Genomic DNA, 18,548 nt, shown 5'->3' on the forward strand with positions numbered 1-18,548 from the left:
GAATATTGAAGGTCCTCAAAATGTTTCTAGAGCTTGAGCAATATGTTGTAAATTAATATTTTTAGAAGCGGGAGACATTGTCATTGTCTTACTATATCATACTTGTTTATGTGGTTAATTTTTATTAAAAGATAACACAAATATCTAGTTATTTAGCTAGCGAACAGGATAGAACCAAGATTTATACCCAGGTCATCTGTCTCTTGAACCTGTCTGCTGTCTCACATTTGGTCAGATTGGAATTCTTTTCCTAGAGGAATAAGATTTGAACATCAAGCCAAGTTCTTGGTCTCCTGTACCAACAATAGCTTTCAGCTTTTTTAGTTTTTATTTTATCTTTTTAAAATGTAGGTAGCCCAGTAGTGGGATTGCTGGGCCGTATGGTAGTTCTATTTTTAGTTTTTTAAGGAACCTCCATACTGTTCTCCATGGTGGCTGTATCACTTTACATTCCCACCAACAGTGCAAGAGGGCACATACCCTGAGAAAACCAGAATTCAAAAAGAGTCAAGTACCACAATATTCATTGAAGCTCTATTTACAGTAGCCAGGACATGGAAGCAACCTAAGTGTCCATCGACAGATGAATGGATAAAGAAGATGTGGCACATATATACAATGGAATATTACTCAGCCATAAAAAGAAATGGAATTGAGTCATTTGTAGTGAGGTGGATGGACCTAGAGTCTGTCATACAGAGTGAAGTAAGTCAGAAAGAGAAAAACAAATACTGTATGCTAACACATATACATGGAATCTAAAAAAAAAAAAAAAAAAGTTTCTGAAGAACCTAGGGGCAGGACAGGAATAAAGACGCAGACATAGAGAATGGACTTGAGGACACGGGGAGGGGGAAGGGTAAGCTGGGACGAAGTGAGAGAGTGGCATGGACTTATATATACTACCAAATGTAAAACAGATAGCTAGTGGAAAGCAGCCACATAGCACAGGGAGATCAGCTCGGTGCTTTGTGACCACCTAGAGGGGTGGGATAGGGAGGGTGGGAGACACAAGAGGGAAGGGATTTGGGGATATATGTGTACATATAGCTGATTCACTTTGCTGTACGGCAGAAACTAACACAACATTGTAAAGCAATTATACTCCAATAAAGATGTTTAAAAAAACAAATAAATAAAATGTAGGTGGCTCATGAGATGTTCAGGAGAATACAAAATGAATACTTCTTGGCATGTTGAGGTTGTAACTACCAGTTTTTACGTAGATTTCATATTTTCATTAGATTGAAAAATATTTAGTGCAGTCTGAAAACCGTGAGGTTTTCATATGGTGTGTCACGTATTAATAGCAGATTGAAGTGTTTTTCCTTAAGTACATTACCAATAAAAATGAAGCAGTCACTATAGTGTGAAATGTTTTGTGTGTCTTCTATGATTTGTACTTTAATAATTTTCACAGTTTTTCACCAACTTAACAGTTTTCCCAAAATGGAAAACTTTTTTTCTGTTTGCAAAATGATATACCTTGTTAAAAAACACAAACAAAGCAAACATCAAACACTTCTGAACAGTATAAAGAAGTCAAAGTAATCTGAAATCCTACCAGCGGGAGAGTAACAACTAGTTAACATTGCAGTAGACATAAACACCTGGAGATTCAGATTCTTTGTTAACTTTATATGTGAAAAATACCTCCTGGTTAGTGATTTGCTTTATTTTCAGTGGTTACTTTTAATGAACAGAAACTGTTAATTTTAATATCAAATGTGTGAAGTAGGAATCCAGTTTCATTCCCTACTACCTAAATGTGGAGCATTATAAGCACCATGTATTTTAAGATTCAGTTTTTTCCCCTCACTTTTTGCCTGTTGTAAATCAAGTTTGTCTGTTTATGGACTCTTTGTTTTGTTTCATTATCAGTATGTCTGTTTTTATGCCAGTACACACTAATTTATAGTATCATATGGTTTTTCTTTATATCTTAGTTAAAAAAAAAAAAGTCCCCTCACTTTCTTTTCACTGAAGTATTTTGGCTGTTCTTGGTCTTTTGTTCTTCTCTACAAATTTAGAACCAGTTTATTTAATTGCTCTTCCAAATCTGTGATATATTTATTCGCTTGCATTGCATCATTGTGTCAGTTTTAGGGGAAAATGCTATCTTTATGATAATGAGTTTTCAGTCACTGAACATGGCATGACTTCTCTTTCATATGTCTTCTTTTATGTCTTCCAATAAAACTTCATACTTCTTTTCATGAAGATTCACCTATCTGCTGTTAGACCTGTGACTTAGGGTTTATCAAACTACAGCCCATGGGCCAAATCTAAACACCACCTGTCTTTATAGTGTCCATGAGCTGAGAATGCTAGCTAAGAGTTATGCAAATAGTTGGAAAAATTCGAATGAAGAACAGTATTTAATGACATGTAAAAAATTATATGAAATTGAAATTTTAGTGTTCATAAATAAAATTTTGTTGGAGCATAGCTCTGTTCATTCATTTAAGTATATGACTGCTTTTGCACTACAAATGGCAGAGTTCGTTGTTGCAACAGAGATTGTATGGCTTGCAAATCCTAAAATATTTTACTATATGGCCCATTATAAAAAAGTTTGCCCACCCTGACTTAGAATTATTGTTTGTCTGATTGTTTGTTTATGATTGCAGGGTTTCTTTGTGTGTTGGGATAGAGGTGGTGTTTCAGCCTCACTTTCTTTACCTCTATCTCTAGTTCTGATAAGACTTAAACTCCTAATAAGTCATTGTTACCAAAGTGTGTTATATTCTTTAGATATGTGTGGGTAGAGAAAAAGGTTGAAAACTGTTGATATTATGTTTTATATAATAAACACTGTACCTGGTTTTGGTATTTTACATTTGAGAATTTAATAAAATACAACTTAATTTGCCTATTTGCTGATTTCCCCTTTTGTAGGAAATTAAGAGAGAGACAGAATCCAAGGATGACAATTTGCCCATCAAACGGGAAAGGCAAGGGAATGTAGCAAGTCTTGTACAACGAATAAGCACCTATGGACTTCTAGCCGGAGGAATTCAGCCACATCCACAAACCAAAAACATTAAGAAGAGTATGTAAATAATTTTTTTCCTGTTTATTTAAATCAAAATAGAATGTTGTTTTATAACAGTCCATAAGTTATAGTAAGAAAAATTAGCTCAATCTTTTGTAGCAGACTACAAAAACTTCCTGCTTATTCTCATGTTACTAGTTATTGGCCCATGTACTCAGTCTTCATCTGGTAATACAGCATGAGCTGCTGACAGCGGTCTGTAGGGATCGTAAATTAAGATATAAGGCATTGTTTTCTTATTAGTCTTACACACTCTATTAAATAGTTAACACTTTGCCTTAAATTTACTTTAATACCATTTATTTAATGGAATGCTAAAATGTCTGCTCATCCTTAAGCAGTATAGATGCAAGCGTTTGATAAAACATTTTCTTTAGTGGTTAGCCATCAGAACATGTACATTCAGTTTTCCAAGGTGGCTGGCCCAGCAGAGTGCTTTTTAAGTATTCAGTGTAAATATGTTAAGAGAACAGTTTAGCATAGAGAGAGAGCACCATGTTTAAAGTCAGACATGATTTTGAGTCTGTCTTACAACCTTAGATCACTTAAACTCTTGAGTTTTATTTTGCTGCTGGTGAGAAAGTTGTAAGAAAAAAAGACTGGTAATATTGCTGTTCTCAAAAACTTAGTCTTGGAAAGACTTACTCAAAAAAGCATTAAACATATACAAAGAAGTACTACATTTATGGGAGTGGATAGTGTTTTAACATAGTAAACCTGAAGCCCCTTGAGAGACTGAATACTGACTACTATGTTCAATTTGATTTAATAAATGAGTATTTAACCACATTTATCTTCGATCAGTGTCTTTGATGTTGTGGTCCCTTGTGCTTGATGTTGGTACTAAAATGCCTTATGTACCAAGTAGTCTATAACATAAAGAAATTTTGTTTATATACATTTCACAAATGTAAGACTATTTATGATTTTTATAGTCTCCTCATATCTCAACCTGTTACTTTCTATGCTGCTGTCTATGAATTTGGCGAAATGTCTACTTTCCGGGTTATATCCCCCTTTGATTATTTTCATAAAATGAAAACAGATTTTCATAAAAAACAGGTTTCATGACACTGAGACAGACCAATAAAGGGTTATACGTGTTCTTTGTTTCCCAGTAAATGCAATGTACAAACGGTATTTAGATATTACCCATACTGCTTTCAGCCTGCTGCCCGAAGGTGGACAGTTTACTAGTTCTAGTTGCCCTCGACTCTTTAACTCTGTTTGGAGATTGGGGGATAGATAACAGTATTTCCACATCCTACAGGTGAACCTCTATAGAGAATTTCTATGCACAAGGAGAATTTTAGACCCCCAAAAGGGTTATTTATGACCTCTGTTATACAACTTATTTACTACTTTCTTTAGCTTCACTGAGCTGTAAAGGGACAAATTTCATCTTAAGTAGAGGCTGGACAAAGGACGTCAAGGTGATTTTGTCTCCTAATGGGAAAGGACTCTAAATTTTACCTTCCTTGAGAACCCTGGTCATAATTCATTTTCCTGTAAGAAGGAGAAACCATTATATAGTTGGTGCCAGGAGGCTTAGGCTTTTTCCTAAGGATCCTCCATAATTTGTTTTTAAGTACATGTGCTGCAAAGACTAAATTGGTCATTTGGTGCTAGCTAGCATTTAAAACAGGATGCAGGTTGTTTTTGCTTTCAGATTACTTTTCCAGGAAAAGCAGCTAATGTTTTTTTTTTTTATCAGATTTTTTTTTGTCGTTGTTACTGTTAGTTTGAATCATATCCTTAATTTATGGAATAGATCAGTTATTCAGAAGCTGTTCATTGTAATGTTAAATAGTAGTATATACCCTTTTAATCAATACCATTAATATTAAAAAAAAAAAAAACCCAAACCATTTTAAAGGTTGGTAATGATAAAGCCTTCATTGTGAAGGTTCAGTTCAAATCTTTGTGTGCCAAGACAGGTGCATCTGCATGTGTGTTGAATTTTGTCTAAGCAACTAAAAGGAGAAGTTCAAATAGATAGTATGATAGATATCTGGAGACTGGAATTGTTCGCTATTTTCCTCTAGTCTCCAAAGCCAAAAAGTGTTGGCCTTTTTGCAAAGTCTAGTCACAAAACCATTGAAACTTTTGCTATTGTGTGTAAGTTAAGCATGTGTCTAGTTAAGCTAGAGTGAGCACAGAATATTTTCCAGGACAAAGTTGATTGCAATAAGTTGCTAAAGTTACAGAAAAGAACCAATTTACGCTTCTCATAGCAAAAACATGTACAAATGACATTACTGTTGAGACCCTTGTAAAATCAGGCACAAAAATAATGGTGTAGAGTAGTTTACTTGCACGAAAGAAATGACATCTTTCAACATCACAATTCTATATAACATACAGTGTGGAATATTAGTAGATATTTCACTTTACATTTGGAAAAAAATTGATGCCAGTTATGAATCTACTCATGGCATGTGTGAGGGAAGACATGAGTGCTTGTAACTTTGTATTCCTTATTAGTGGGAACTCATGCTACAGAAGTGATTTTTCATCTAGTTAATAATTATTTTGAATGTAAAAGATACATTTAGATTGATACTGATAGATCACTAGTAGTTATACAGAAAGAAATGATACATGAAAAATTAGTTGACTAAAATGCTAATCTACACAGTGTTTCATTCTCAGAGAACAGTTGATAGCTTGCCTCCCAATTTTGAGTCATTTTTGAAGAAGATAATGAAAGTTCTGAATATCATCAAAATATGGTCACTGACTATATATCTTTACAGCATACATTAAAAAAGGGGTGGGGGGACATACTATTTCAGGCTCTGCTCTTTGACATTAAAATATTCTGACTTAGAAGGGGAAATGACTCACTCAAATGACTCCTCCCCAGCTGTGACCTCTCAAATGAATGGGGTAGGGTGTTTTGATTTTGTATTTTATTTTGAAAAACTTAAAATCTTACAGAAAAGTTGAAATAATAATTGTACTCTAAACATGGTATATTCTTCACCTAAGCTTGCTGTAAACATTTCGTTATATTGGCTTTATCTCTATATACATGTATAAATACATTTTTAAGCTAAATCAGTTGAAAGTATGTTGTAGACATGATACTTCATCCCTAAGCACATGAGTATTTTTTATTCGTGATGGTGACGATAATGTTTCCTAAGATTTTGATTATCTTAAGTGGTATATCTCAGCAGTATAGCTAAAATCTTGAATAGCTTGAATTTTTCACTTAATGGCCTAAGTAATATGATTTTTTTATTGCTGAGGATAAGAAAAAAATTTTAAAGAAGATTCAACCATGTAGCAAATGGCTCAGTCTTAATGTTTCTTAACTCTTGGTGATTATCTTTGCTTACTGGAGAACAAAATTGATTAAAAAAATTTTTTTTATATTAGAAAATTTTAAATGCTATAATAAAATCTGAAGATATACTTTCCAGAACCAAATGGAACCAAAAATGGACCGGAAATCTTTTTGTTGCTATCTCTGAAATTTTAGCATTCAACCTCCCAGCTTCTGAGTGTGGTATGCTTTTTATTTTATCATTTGCTGGAAAAATTAAAACAATATTCTTCAATAAGAAATAGTTCCACAATTTAAGAACTCTGTTTGATCTGAATATTTAGATCTATTTTTTAGAACCATGAAATACTTGCCATTTTTGATGACCTACATTTGAAAATACAGGATTTTCTATTTTAGTAGAAACGACAAGGAAGGTCACTTTGGTGTGTAATTTCATACAATTTGGTTTTGTTCTTCAAAAAATATAAAATATTTCTGAAAGGTTTTTCTGAAGTTATTTGACATTTATGTGTTGAATACCATAATACCTGTGGGTATGAAGACCATAAGAGCAATGTTAGTGTGGGCAGTCAAATCTGCCAAATAAAGCTGGGTGTGGATAATCATTCAAAACTCACAGTTTAACAGAGGAAAACATCAAGTTACTGTAACACAGGGGTGATAGTAATGATTATACCTCATAGGGTTTTAGAGGTATTAACACGTTAAGTAAATATTATAAGGAGTGCTCAATAAATGTTTGTAATTATTATTACAGTGTTTTATACTATTAAGAACCGTACTAGAGATATATATATAATGTGCAGTTAAGATTCAAATGAAAGGGCAGTTCTATACTGAAGTCATTGAGCAAGGTGTATTTAAGCTCTTCTTTAGGTAGGACATATCATTTACGTAAACATTGGGGAGCACGGCATTCTATTCTAGTTAGAATTGCAGCCCTTGGAAGACCCATGGAGATAAGTAAGTCCATTGTATTTTCAGGGAGTTAGGATCCAATGTGACTAGAGTGCATGAGCTTTGTTAAAGCACTCTAATCTGTAAAGGAGACAGCCTGATACAGTGGGAGGATAAAAGGCTTAGGAGTCAGAAATGGGTGTCTTCTAGTTTTGCCTCTTTCTTGCAGTCTTGGACAATTACTGCTGAGTTCCTGTTTCTCACTGGTAAAATGATATGTATAACAAGTTTTTATGACCTTTTGTGTGGGAGATGTTTGCGAAGGACTTGGAGTGGTACTGGTACATAAAAGACGAAAATATGTCCCTGTCTTTGTTGTACTTTCTTTATCCTCTTCCTTGTTAATGGCTTTACTTATAAAATACTGATTTAAAAAAACACTTTACCATTAATTTCTTTGTAGATCCGAAAAGCTATATGGAGGTTACTTAAGAAAATACTCGTTATAGTTATTTAAAAAAATTGAATTTCACGTATCCTTTTATTGACAGTTCTACTCTTACATGCATTTTCTTTTCTGCTTAGTAAAGGTTCTGATACATTTTAGAAATTCAGTAAATATTTATTGACCAATATGTATGGGTAGACATTGTATGTGCCATTTGAAATGTGAAGAATCTCCAGATTCCTTTAATTGTGCTGCCAATTAATAGGTAAGTTTAATATAGGCACTCACCTTAACTTATGAGTGAACCATATAAAAATATGGAATCATATGAAAACTTTTTCTTTTTTTAAATAAATGACTCACATTTTGTAGCAATAGTAGGGGCTGTTTAGATGTTTTTATCCAATGTGGATTTTCCTTTGAAAAATGAAAAATTCCTTTGCGGATAATTTTGCACACTATTTTGGAAGAAGGCACTCTGGAGAATTATGCTAGTGTGAAAGGAAAAACAACAAAAACAAAGCTTTTGATTAAACTATAACTAGGTTAAGTGGAAAAGAGCATTGATAGGACATGACTGTCGGGACTGCCCCCAAGATCTTTATTCTTTTTATACATCAGAAAGCACAGGTGCCCAAGTTTGTGTATGTCCCAGGTGTAAACTGCCACCTAAATGAGAGGTAAACTCTGTTGTCAACTGTCGTGTCCCGTGAGCAGGCGTGGATCACCCTCTGGCTCTCAGTTTCCTCATCGGGGCCCAGAGCGCTGCTGGGCGGGGTCAGGCCGCTGTCCTCTGTGGGAGGTCGCGGCATCCAGCCTGGACAGCTGCCAGGAGCGCATCCTTGCTGCTGCCGTGACTCCCGTGGGTTAACTGGCAGGTGTCCGATTGGCACATGAAGTGTACGGGGAGTGATTTTCCTTTTTCTTGGCTGAATAGGGCAGGCTCTTTGAGAAGTGTGAAGTTCTGGTGTCTTTGCTGGCAAAGGTTCTGATTCTGCAAAGCTCTTTTAATGTCCTCATCCGGTGTCCATTTCTGTAGATACAGCTTTTGCTTCCACTGGGGAGGGCTTTGGCTCGGCGGCCAGGCCTCCTGAGCTGCACTGGCTTTCCCTGAGATTGTTGGCCACCTGCAGTGTGTGCTCGGTTGTATTGTCTCTTTCGTAAAACATAGCACATAATAATAGCAAGCAAAAGAGCTGCACAAATGTGTGTTGCCCACGTACAAATGGTGGGGGACCTGCTCTCAGAGAAGATATAATACTGATTCTCTCGTGTGGTTCACTAACAGCTTAAATGAAAGTATTGGGCAGAGGAGGGTGCATGTTTAAATTTCAATTTCTTTTTTCAGACATTTACATTTACTATTATTTGAAGTTCTGAATAGCATTTTGTAAGACATAGGACACTGGCTTGTGAAATGTAAACAATTACGAATTACTTTTTTTGTTCTGTACTATTAATATGTACTGATTTCACGTTTTGGGGAAATTTCTGAAATGCATGGTAAAAGTCCTTTCGTCTCTATGCTTCTAAAATTGCTCACATACTTAGTAAATTTTGGTGTGAATGTCTCTTGCAGTATATCAATAAAATTTCAGTGTTTTCACAGAAAAAATACGTAACTAGGTTGCTCAAAGCTAATTGATATATATATGCTTGGGGGCGGGAGGGCTAATTAATACTCTTTCTTCACTTTAAATCATTTAAAAAGATACTCATACTCATTAAAAAGAATCGTTACATTTTTTAAAGGCCTACATTTCCTAAACATTACTTGTCTGAATAAATAAAGCTTGTTTGAAAAGCTAAAGTAAAGTTATTTTTACCTTCACCTGAGTTTGATTTTTATGTCAGAAAATAGAGCTTAAAGAAGATAAAATACATTTTAGATTTGTGCATTTTGTCTTTTTTTTTTTGACACAGCTACTCTTAAATTAGTGCATTTTAAGTATCCGTAGCTTTGATCAGGAAGTATCCTGAAAATCACTGGCTTGGAGGATTTGGCTGTGATAAATTTGTTGTGCCAACAGTGTCTTTTATTGTTGCTGTTTCCAGTCTCAAAATTAGCAGTGGATATTTTACTTTTGTATAATCAGTGGGATCAGATACATAAATAGATTTCACTGCTGGGAGCCCACCTTATTTGTAGTTGGTGTGAATTTATTTTGGGATGAAGAGATTGTAGCGTGGGGACAAGGTGGAAGGCCAGCGAGAGTAGATTGTGGTTAGCTGTTGAGAGTGTCTCCACGTACTGTTTTTGTTCATACATGCAAATCCTATGACGATAAGCATAGTATGTAAGTAAAGGTGCTACTGTTTGTTTTCATGATTTTTCTTAATTTTTGTATGTTACCTCCTTTAGAGACCAAGAGGCGTCAGTGTAAAGTTCTCTTTGAATACATTCCACAAAATGAGGATGAACTGGAGCTGAAAGTGGGAGATACTATTGATATTAGCGAAGAGGTAAGGCAAAAACGTGTTTTAGAGATAAAGCAGCAATTGGAATTGATGCTCTGGGGATTAGAAAAATGCTTTGTAAGAATACTAATTTGTTAAACTTATTTTTCCAGTTTCTTTTTTTTTTTTAATTTTAAGATACAGACTTTAAAATGGATCTTTATTGACTTAAAGTAAGGCTGTCTTATCTGTAGAAATAAAGCTTTATTCATCCTTGCTATGCCTCATATTTGTGTACTGAATTTGTATCTGTTGACTTTAAGAATAAAATAAGCTTTTTTAGCTAAAATTAATATAATCTAAGTAGCTAAGAATATAAACCTTTTCTTTGATTCTTAATTCACTTTAGGCACAAGCCATAAAAATAGAAGGATTTTTACCTTTTGCACAGCAAAGGTATACAAAAGCAGAATGTTTTAAAAAGCTTTGTCTTGATTGAATTATCACATTCAAATATTAACCCAAAAGCACTTTCCCTCATCTTAATATCTTAGAATGAGATTTTAAAATATTTTTAAAAATAACTTTTCATATCTCTGCTTTTACCGTTAAAGAAATATTAAAGTTTTATTTAGCAGCTAAAGATGCCATTTTCAAAGTATATGTTTTGATATCATATATTGCCACTGAGATTGATTTTGTGTGCTAATATGTAATTTATCAGTTGTTTATGTTAAACTCCAATGTGTTTAGACAAAAGGCAGTTCTGGTTTATTTCTACCAGGTGGCAATAATAATAGTGTTTATCGAGCCTATATTATGTCTGAAGCACCATTCTAAGTGTTTCACACTTATTATTTCCTTTAAGTTTCTAAACAACCTAAGGAGATAGGAATTTTTACTCCTATTTTACAAACAAGAGATTGAATCACAGAGATAAGTGATTGGCTTATCTACTGTTGCTGCATGACACGCCATTCTAAATTTTGTGGCAAAGAACAACTGTTTCATTAGGTTTGTTAGTTGTGTGGGTCCAGAATTCAGATAGGGCACAGAGGGATGGCTTGTCTCTGTTCTGTGATGTCTGGGGGCCTCAACTGGAAAGGTTCAAAGTTGGGTACTGGTAGAATCATAGGAAGGCTCCTTCACTGACATGTCTAGTGTCTAGAAGCCTCAAAGACCAGGACTCCCTATGGAAAGCCATTATGTACCCTCTCCATTTGGCTTGGCTTTCTCACTGTATTGGGCTCTCAGGTGTCTCAGGATAGTAGGACTTATGACATGGAAGTTCAGGGCTCTAAGTGTAAGCATTTCAGTGAACACAGTGATAGCCTTTTATAATCCAACCTTGGAAGTGATAGTATCACTTTCACCACATTCTGTTGGTTACAAGAAAGTCATAAGCCAGCAAGATTGAAGGGGGTGGGGACAAAGCCTGCCACTTAATCGGTGGGAGGACTGTCAAGATTACATTTAGATGAGCATGTGGGTTAGGTGATCTCTTGTTTCAGGTATTTTTGCGCAAGTTCATATGCCTGGCGTGCAGAGCACCAGAATCTGAACCCACACAATTTGTTTTTGAGTTGGTGCTCTTTACCACTATACTACCCTGCCTTTTAAGAATTCCTTAATTCATAGGAATTTTATAGAGTTATTTACCCTAACTACCCAATTGCTGTCAATTTGGGATTCCAGATGTAGTTAACAGTTTGATGACGCTCTCTTTGTTGTACCTGTTGCAGTTTGGTCTACGTATTTCCATCACACCTGGTTTGAAGAACTCTCAATCCTTTGGTGCCTCCTTAAGTCTGCTAAAAATTCTAAACTCTTCATATTTACTGCCTTCTATTTCTCTCTTAAATAGCATGTATTCTAGGCACCTCGTATTTCAGCTATATATTCCATTAATAAGTCCTTTATTTTTATGGTACCACATTTTTCACATGCTTTGTGTCTGGTAAACTCTCATTTAGCCTTAACTGTCCAGCTCTTTTGTCATTTCCTTTTAGGGGAGTGTTTTTTGATTCGTATATGCCTTTCCTTTGTGCTCCTACAGCATTTTGTTCACACTTTTTTTATAACACCTCTCACATTGTATTGTAACTATCTGCTAATTGTTTGTTTTCTTCTTTAGATTGTTTTATTCAAGGACAGAGATGTCTCATGTGCAAATTTGAATATTTTCCTATCAGTTAACACCATGACTTGTACATAGTGCCTGTTGGATGAATAACTTATTAAAGTTTCCTTTGTAACTGTGATGAGATGAAAAAAATTTTTTTAATATTTTAAACAGAAAAAAGAGCTTTTTCTAGCTATGATATTGCATGTACTACTGTCAAGTGAATTTTGATAGTAAATAGTTTACTCTTTAAAAAATTACTTTTACTTATTAAGACCTCAGCATCCTTAGAAGAAATTATCCATTTTTAAACCGTTATTAATATTATTAAATAACTTCATAAATAACTTATTATTATTAAATAATAATAAGCCTCATTATTTGTGAATGTAAACATTTTTCTAAGGAGTTTGGTTCCTGAGAATATTTCTGGTTGGGGTTGGGAGAGAGGGTTCAGTAGAGCCTGGCATCTGGACTTTTAAAAATAAGTGATTCTTTTTCGTACTTGGGTTAAGATTCACTGTTCAAGTAAAATAGATAAATTACTTAGTAATTTTTTATGCCATTTAGGAAGTTATATTCTTATGTTCATAAAACTTTTTCCAAATCAGAAATTTCCAAATGCTTAAATAATGTATGTCATAACTACAGACGGAGGCTCCATAGTGTTTGAAACAGTGACATTCCAGAAGAGAGCTATCTCCTTGTTGCTGTTAATACATTATTCTTGGTTATCTGATACTTTCATGAAAATTACTTGCTTCATGGATTACAGTTGATCATAAATTCTCGTTGTTAAGTGTTGCAAAGTGCTATTGATATATGACTAATCCCATATATGATTAATCCAATCCACACAGATTTAATCTACTCAAAATATATTTTTTCCCTTTGTGTTTTCTTGTAGATTTAAAGGGGTTATTTTGCATCACTAACTTTGTGCTCATTCACTTCTATGGCTCAGTTTTTCTGTGGGGGAAGTGAAAACTTAAGAGAAATTTTTATTATCTTTGAGTTGTGAACTCTTTCAGGTAGAAGAAGGCTGGTGGAGTGGAACCCTGAACAACAAGTTGGGACTGTTTCCCTCAAATTTTGTGAAAGAATTAGAGGTAACAGATGATGGTGAAACTCATGAAGCCCAGGATGATTCAGGTAGACTATTTTAAAAATTTGAATAGATTTAAATAAACTTTATATTTGATCTAGTGTTTATTTTGTATTTTTTAAAACTCTAGTCTTACTTTTGAACTAAGAGCTTAATTTTATCTACCTTAAAAAAGCACTTTATGACAGGGACTTAAAGTGAATATTTGCCTAAATGTCTAGGCAAATAATTTAGTATTTTTCCTTCCGATGTCTGCTTCAACCTGAAGTAAATGTATAGTCGTTGAGATAATTCCCGCCTCCCTCCCTCCCTGCCTCCCTGCCTCCCTGCCTCCCTCCCTGCCTCCCTCCCTGCCTCCCTCCCTGCCTATTATGAAATAATACTACTTATGTTATCTGATTTCTTTCCACTTAAGACCTACTTATATACAATTTTGCCCAGAGTTTGCAAATGGCTGAACTACTTCAGAAATAGTAGAAGTTTAAAACAAATCTTCCTTTGGTTGTTTTCTATATTCACATAATAGATTTTGTTTTCCATGTGCAGCCAGAATGTCATTTAATTATTTTGTGATCTCTGTCATTTAGAGACTCACCTATAAATTAATCTTAAATTTGTTCACTATTCAAAAGTACAATTGAAAAAGATTTTATCCCAAAGCTAGATGTAATTTTTTTTACGTCTGTGAATTGCTGTGGGATTTAGGAGAATTTTTTTTTTTTTTTAAGAGAAACTAAATTCATAAGTGGTAGTGTAGGGATAAGTAGATCTTTTTCTTTATGGAAAAGTATGTGTAGTGAGAATGTTCAGGGTTTTGTGCTTGCATTAACTAGTATTATTTGGCAGTTGTGTAACGGTTAGATAGACTCAGATATTGAGGTGTAGACATACAACCTTAAGGTTGCCAGTGTCGCCGTTTTTTTCAAAGGCAGTGTAACGTCAAGATATGAAGACTATTGTTTTAGTCCATTAGGGCTGCTATAACAGAACACCACAGACTGGGTAGCATAAACAACAGAAATCTATTTCTCACAGTTCTGGAGGCTGGGAAGTCCAAGATCAAGGCGAGCCAGCATAGTTGAGTTCTAGTGAGGCCCTCTTCCTGTTGCATGGTTGGTGACTTCTCACTTTGTCCTCACATGGTGGAAGAGGCAAGGGATCTCTCTGGAGCCTCTTTTGTAAGGCACTAATCCCATTCCTGAGGGTTCTGCCCTCATGACCTAATCACCTCTCAGAAGCCCCACCTCTTAATTTGTGGGGTTAGGATTTCAACATAGGAATTTCGCAGGGACACAAATTTGCAGACCATAGCAACTATATATCATTCAAAACAATGAGATGAAGTCTTAAGGTTGTCCAGACTGCTTCTGTACCTAGTACTTCATATTGCATTCCAGTGGACACTTCTGTTTTTTAATCTATCTAGGATGTTGGGCTCCATGATGGCAGGGACTGTGGTTTGGTCATCTTTGCTTAACTGTAGTTACTTAGTGTGCAAAATGGGAATAATAATTTTTACCTAAGAGGACTGTTCTGTGAACTAGCAAGATAGTTTCTAAGCATAATGCTTGGCAACATTGCAGATTGTTTTGAACCTAGTTTCTTTTGGCTTCTTTTTGTCAGTACCTTCAATATTTTGAAATTAAGTAGGACAGCATTATAAGGTTGTTATGTGTAGCAAATGCATTTGTAAGCCTCACTGTCCTCAATGGTGAGGGAACAAATTTTAGAGAAAAAAATTAAATAATTTTACATTTAATAGATGGTAATATTAAACATAATTTATAAAAGGTATCTAGAAATCATTGTTGAGATAATTCCTAAAGTTTTTGTGATGCATTTTTAGTTCTACCATTTTAAACCTTATTAAGAAAGTTCTCTGAAACTTTTATCCTCATCCATAATTATGGTTTGTTTGCACATGAAAGATTTATGCAGTTTTTTTCTCCTTCTCAAGAAAGTGTTGAGCTTTGAAAAAAGTCAAGTAATGAAATGGTAGAATAGGGCATGAAATGATAGAGCAAGCTCACAGACATCTAGGTTTAGAGCTACGAACTCCTAGTACCACCCCCTCATTCTGTAGCAGAGAAACCTAAAACTTTTAGAAATTACCACTTAATATTATTCTACATACATATTCTTAGAAGACTCAAGACTTCTAAGAATTTTCTGTTTCTGTTCTCATTCCTGTTTACTTTTGCTCACTACCTCTCACTTTATGGGTCCATCCTTTAAACTGCAGTACAGTGATTTTTTTTTTTTTCTTGAAACTTTTTTTTTTAACTTGGAGCAACATTGCAAAAATAAAGAGGTCCCATATACCCTTTATCCAGATTCACCACCGATTGTTAACATTTTGCCTCATTTGCTAATTTATTACTCAATTTCTATTTAAAAATCTGGGGGTCTTTTTTTCCTTTACCTTTAAGTACTTCAGCGTGTATTTCCTAAGAACAAGAACAGTCTCTTATAACTACAGTATAGTTATCAAAATCAAGATATTTAATATTACCAGTACTGTTTAATTCACAGTCCATATACAGAATTCTTAATTGTTCTAGTATACTTTACATAGCTATTTTTTTCTCCTAGACAGGACCATGCAGAGAATTTAAGTTTCTTTTGCTTAGAATAGATCCCCAACCTTTCTCTGTTTTTCTTGACCTTGACATTTTTAATTCTTATTTATTTATTTATTTATGGCTGTGTTGGGTCTTCGTTTCTGTGCGAGGGCTTTCTCTAGTTGTGGCGAGCGGGGGCCACTCTTCATCGCGGTGCGCGGGCCTCTCACCATCGCGGCCTCTCTTGTTGCGGAGCACAGGCTCCAGACGCGCAGGCTCAGTAATTGTGGCTCACGGGCCTAGCTGCTCTGCGGCATGTGGGATCTTCCCAGACCAGGGCTCGAACCCATGTCCCCTGCATTATTAGCAGGCAGATTCTCAACCACTGCGCCACCAGGGAAGCCCAACCTTGACATTTTTAAAGAGTTTAAGCTGGTTATTTTGTATAATGGATCCCAGTTTAGATTTTTCTTCTGATTCTTCATGTTTAGTTTCAGGTTATATTTTACTGATAGGGCTACAGAATGATGATGTCTCATTGTATTGTATGGAGGACACGTGTACTTTGTGTCTTTTATTATTGGTGATGTTAAATTTGATTACTTGGTTAAAGCTGTGCTGCTACTGTAAGTTTACTGTTTTTTTCCTTCTAATTGATAAGTGTCTTGTGGGGAGGTACTTTGAGACTATGTAAATATCTCATTCCTCATCAAACTTTCACTCAGCAGTTAAAGCATCCACAGATAAATTTTGCCTGAATCAGTTATTACTGTGATAGTTGCAAAATGATGATTTTCTAATTCCATCATCCCATCTGTTTATTATTTGACATTCTTCTATAGAGAAGTATTTTGCTTTCTCCCCAGTTGTTTTTTTTTTTTTTTTTTTAAATCAGCGTGGACTCATCAGTTGTTTCTTTTTTATTCACTAGGTATTAATCTATTATTGCCATTATTATTTATTTTGATACTGCCAGGTTTGGCCAGTGAGAGAGCCTTCAAACTAGTTTCTGTGACATTTAAAAAAATTAACCTTATTGGAAATATAATTTACATACAGTAAACTGTGTATATGTAAAATGTACAATTTGATGATTTTGACAACTGTATACATCCATGAAAACCACTACCACAATAAATGTGCAGGACATTTCCATCATCTTTATGATGCCTTGTAAACTGAGCCCTTAACGTATGTACAAAATTTAAAGTCCATGTGGAACCTGTAGCAAAAGACAAATTTAAATTTGGATGTAGTTCATTACTTTCATAATTATAAATACTTTGGGCATTCCTTGCAGTATTCAGCCTTCTTAGAATTTTAGTAACCTTGCAGAATCATATCTGTTAAAAATGTACTTCCTTGCTTGCTTAACCCCTTGCCAATAGCAGTGCATTCTAAATGTGGAGCTTTGTGATTATGGGGTGGGAAGTCAGTGGTTGAAGTACACTGTAATTCCTTTTTTTTTTTTAACTCTAATTTTTCGGCAGAAAGTTTTTGCATATTGATGTAAATGCCAGGAAGTGAGTGCTTTATAAGGTCTTTAGAACTTTAGTGATAAAGGCATAGAGTCCTTTAAGTTTTAATTTAAGAGTTTGATATCTTATGCATTATGACTTAGAGAATTCATGTCCACTATTCCTGTGTCCTAACAAAATATAACATCTTCTATGTATAACTGGTATTTTGATAGTCTTTTTTTAGTCAGTAAAGTGGTGTATGTTTCTGGTAACTGTTACAAGAATTACCAACTGTACATTATAAATTTTTTAATTTGTTTTTTGCTTACAGTATTAGAATGCCATATCCACTGCATTTGTTTATTTTACATAGTTTCTTCTTACACTCCTTTACATTTAGTAGAGCTCTCTCTTCTCTTCTTTTAGTAAATAAACTGAAGTATATGGGATGATGTTCATGGTTTGACCAGCTAAATTCTAGCTATTACTGCTAAGAAGATAATTCTGACTCTAGACAGTAGGTAGACAGTATTACCTGAGCCGTAGGGTAATTTATTTTTATGCCCTCAGTTTTCATTGAAGAACGGTGGTATAAAAGCTATAAAAAAGCGCCCCTATTATATTTAGGAATGTGGTAAACTTATAATCTATTCTATTACTCAGTGGTTTCTATATAAAATCTCAAGATTAGTATCTTTTTAGTAGTCAATTTCAGGAAAAGCTTTGCTTCTCTAGGGAAGTGTGATGTTTCAGTTTTTATAATGAAATGAATTGCCCTTTCATTTTGTCAAATATTCTTAGCCTTTCTTGTTTAGAGTGTCTTTTTGTCACCTTTCAGATTCCACTTATTTCCTAAGTAGGACTTGCTTTCAATTTTCCTTCTTTTTAATAAAGCCAGTGACTATATCTACTGGTATTTTATCCCTTGTTAAGTCTTCTCCCCACATCAAGCCTATAAAAATCTCCATTTTGGGACTTACCTGGTGGTACAGTGGTTAAGAATCCACCTGCCAATGCAGGGGACATGGGTTCGAGCCCTGGTCCGGGAAGATCCCACATGCCACGTAGCAACTAAGCCGGTGCGCCACAACTACTGAGCCTGCGTGCCACAACTACTAAAGCCTGTGCGCCTAGAGGCCGTGCTCCGCAACAAAGAGAAACCACCACAATGAGAAGCCCGCGCACCACATCGAAGAGTAGCCCCCGCT

At 34.9% G+C, this 18,548-nt stretch overlaps 1 protein-coding gene across 2 annotated transcripts in view; it reads left to right on the top strand.

The window, feature by feature from the left end:
• The window catches only part of CD2AP (CD2 associated protein), a 114,214-nt gene that overhangs the window by 47,100 nt on the left and 48,566 nt on the right, over positions 1 to 18,548 (top strand). For both annotated transcript variants that reach the window (XM_068557955.1, XM_068557956.1), the window contains exons 3-5: positions 2,899 to 3,052; positions 10,058 to 10,158; positions 13,246 to 13,366. In XM_068557955.1, coding sequence (XP_068414056.1) covers positions 2,899 to 3,052; positions 10,058 to 10,158; positions 13,246 to 13,366 — 376 coding nt within the window. The remainder of the gene's footprint in view (positions 1 to 2,898; positions 3,053 to 10,057; positions 10,159 to 13,245; positions 13,367 to 18,548) is intronic.

The sequence above is a fragment of the Eschrichtius robustus genome, chromosome 12 (assembly GCF_028021215.1).
Source record: "Eschrichtius robustus isolate mEscRob2 chromosome 12, mEscRob2.pri, whole genome shotgun sequence".
Classification (NCBI taxonomy): Eukaryota; Metazoa; Chordata; class Mammalia; order Artiodactyla; family Eschrichtiidae; genus Eschrichtius; species Eschrichtius robustus.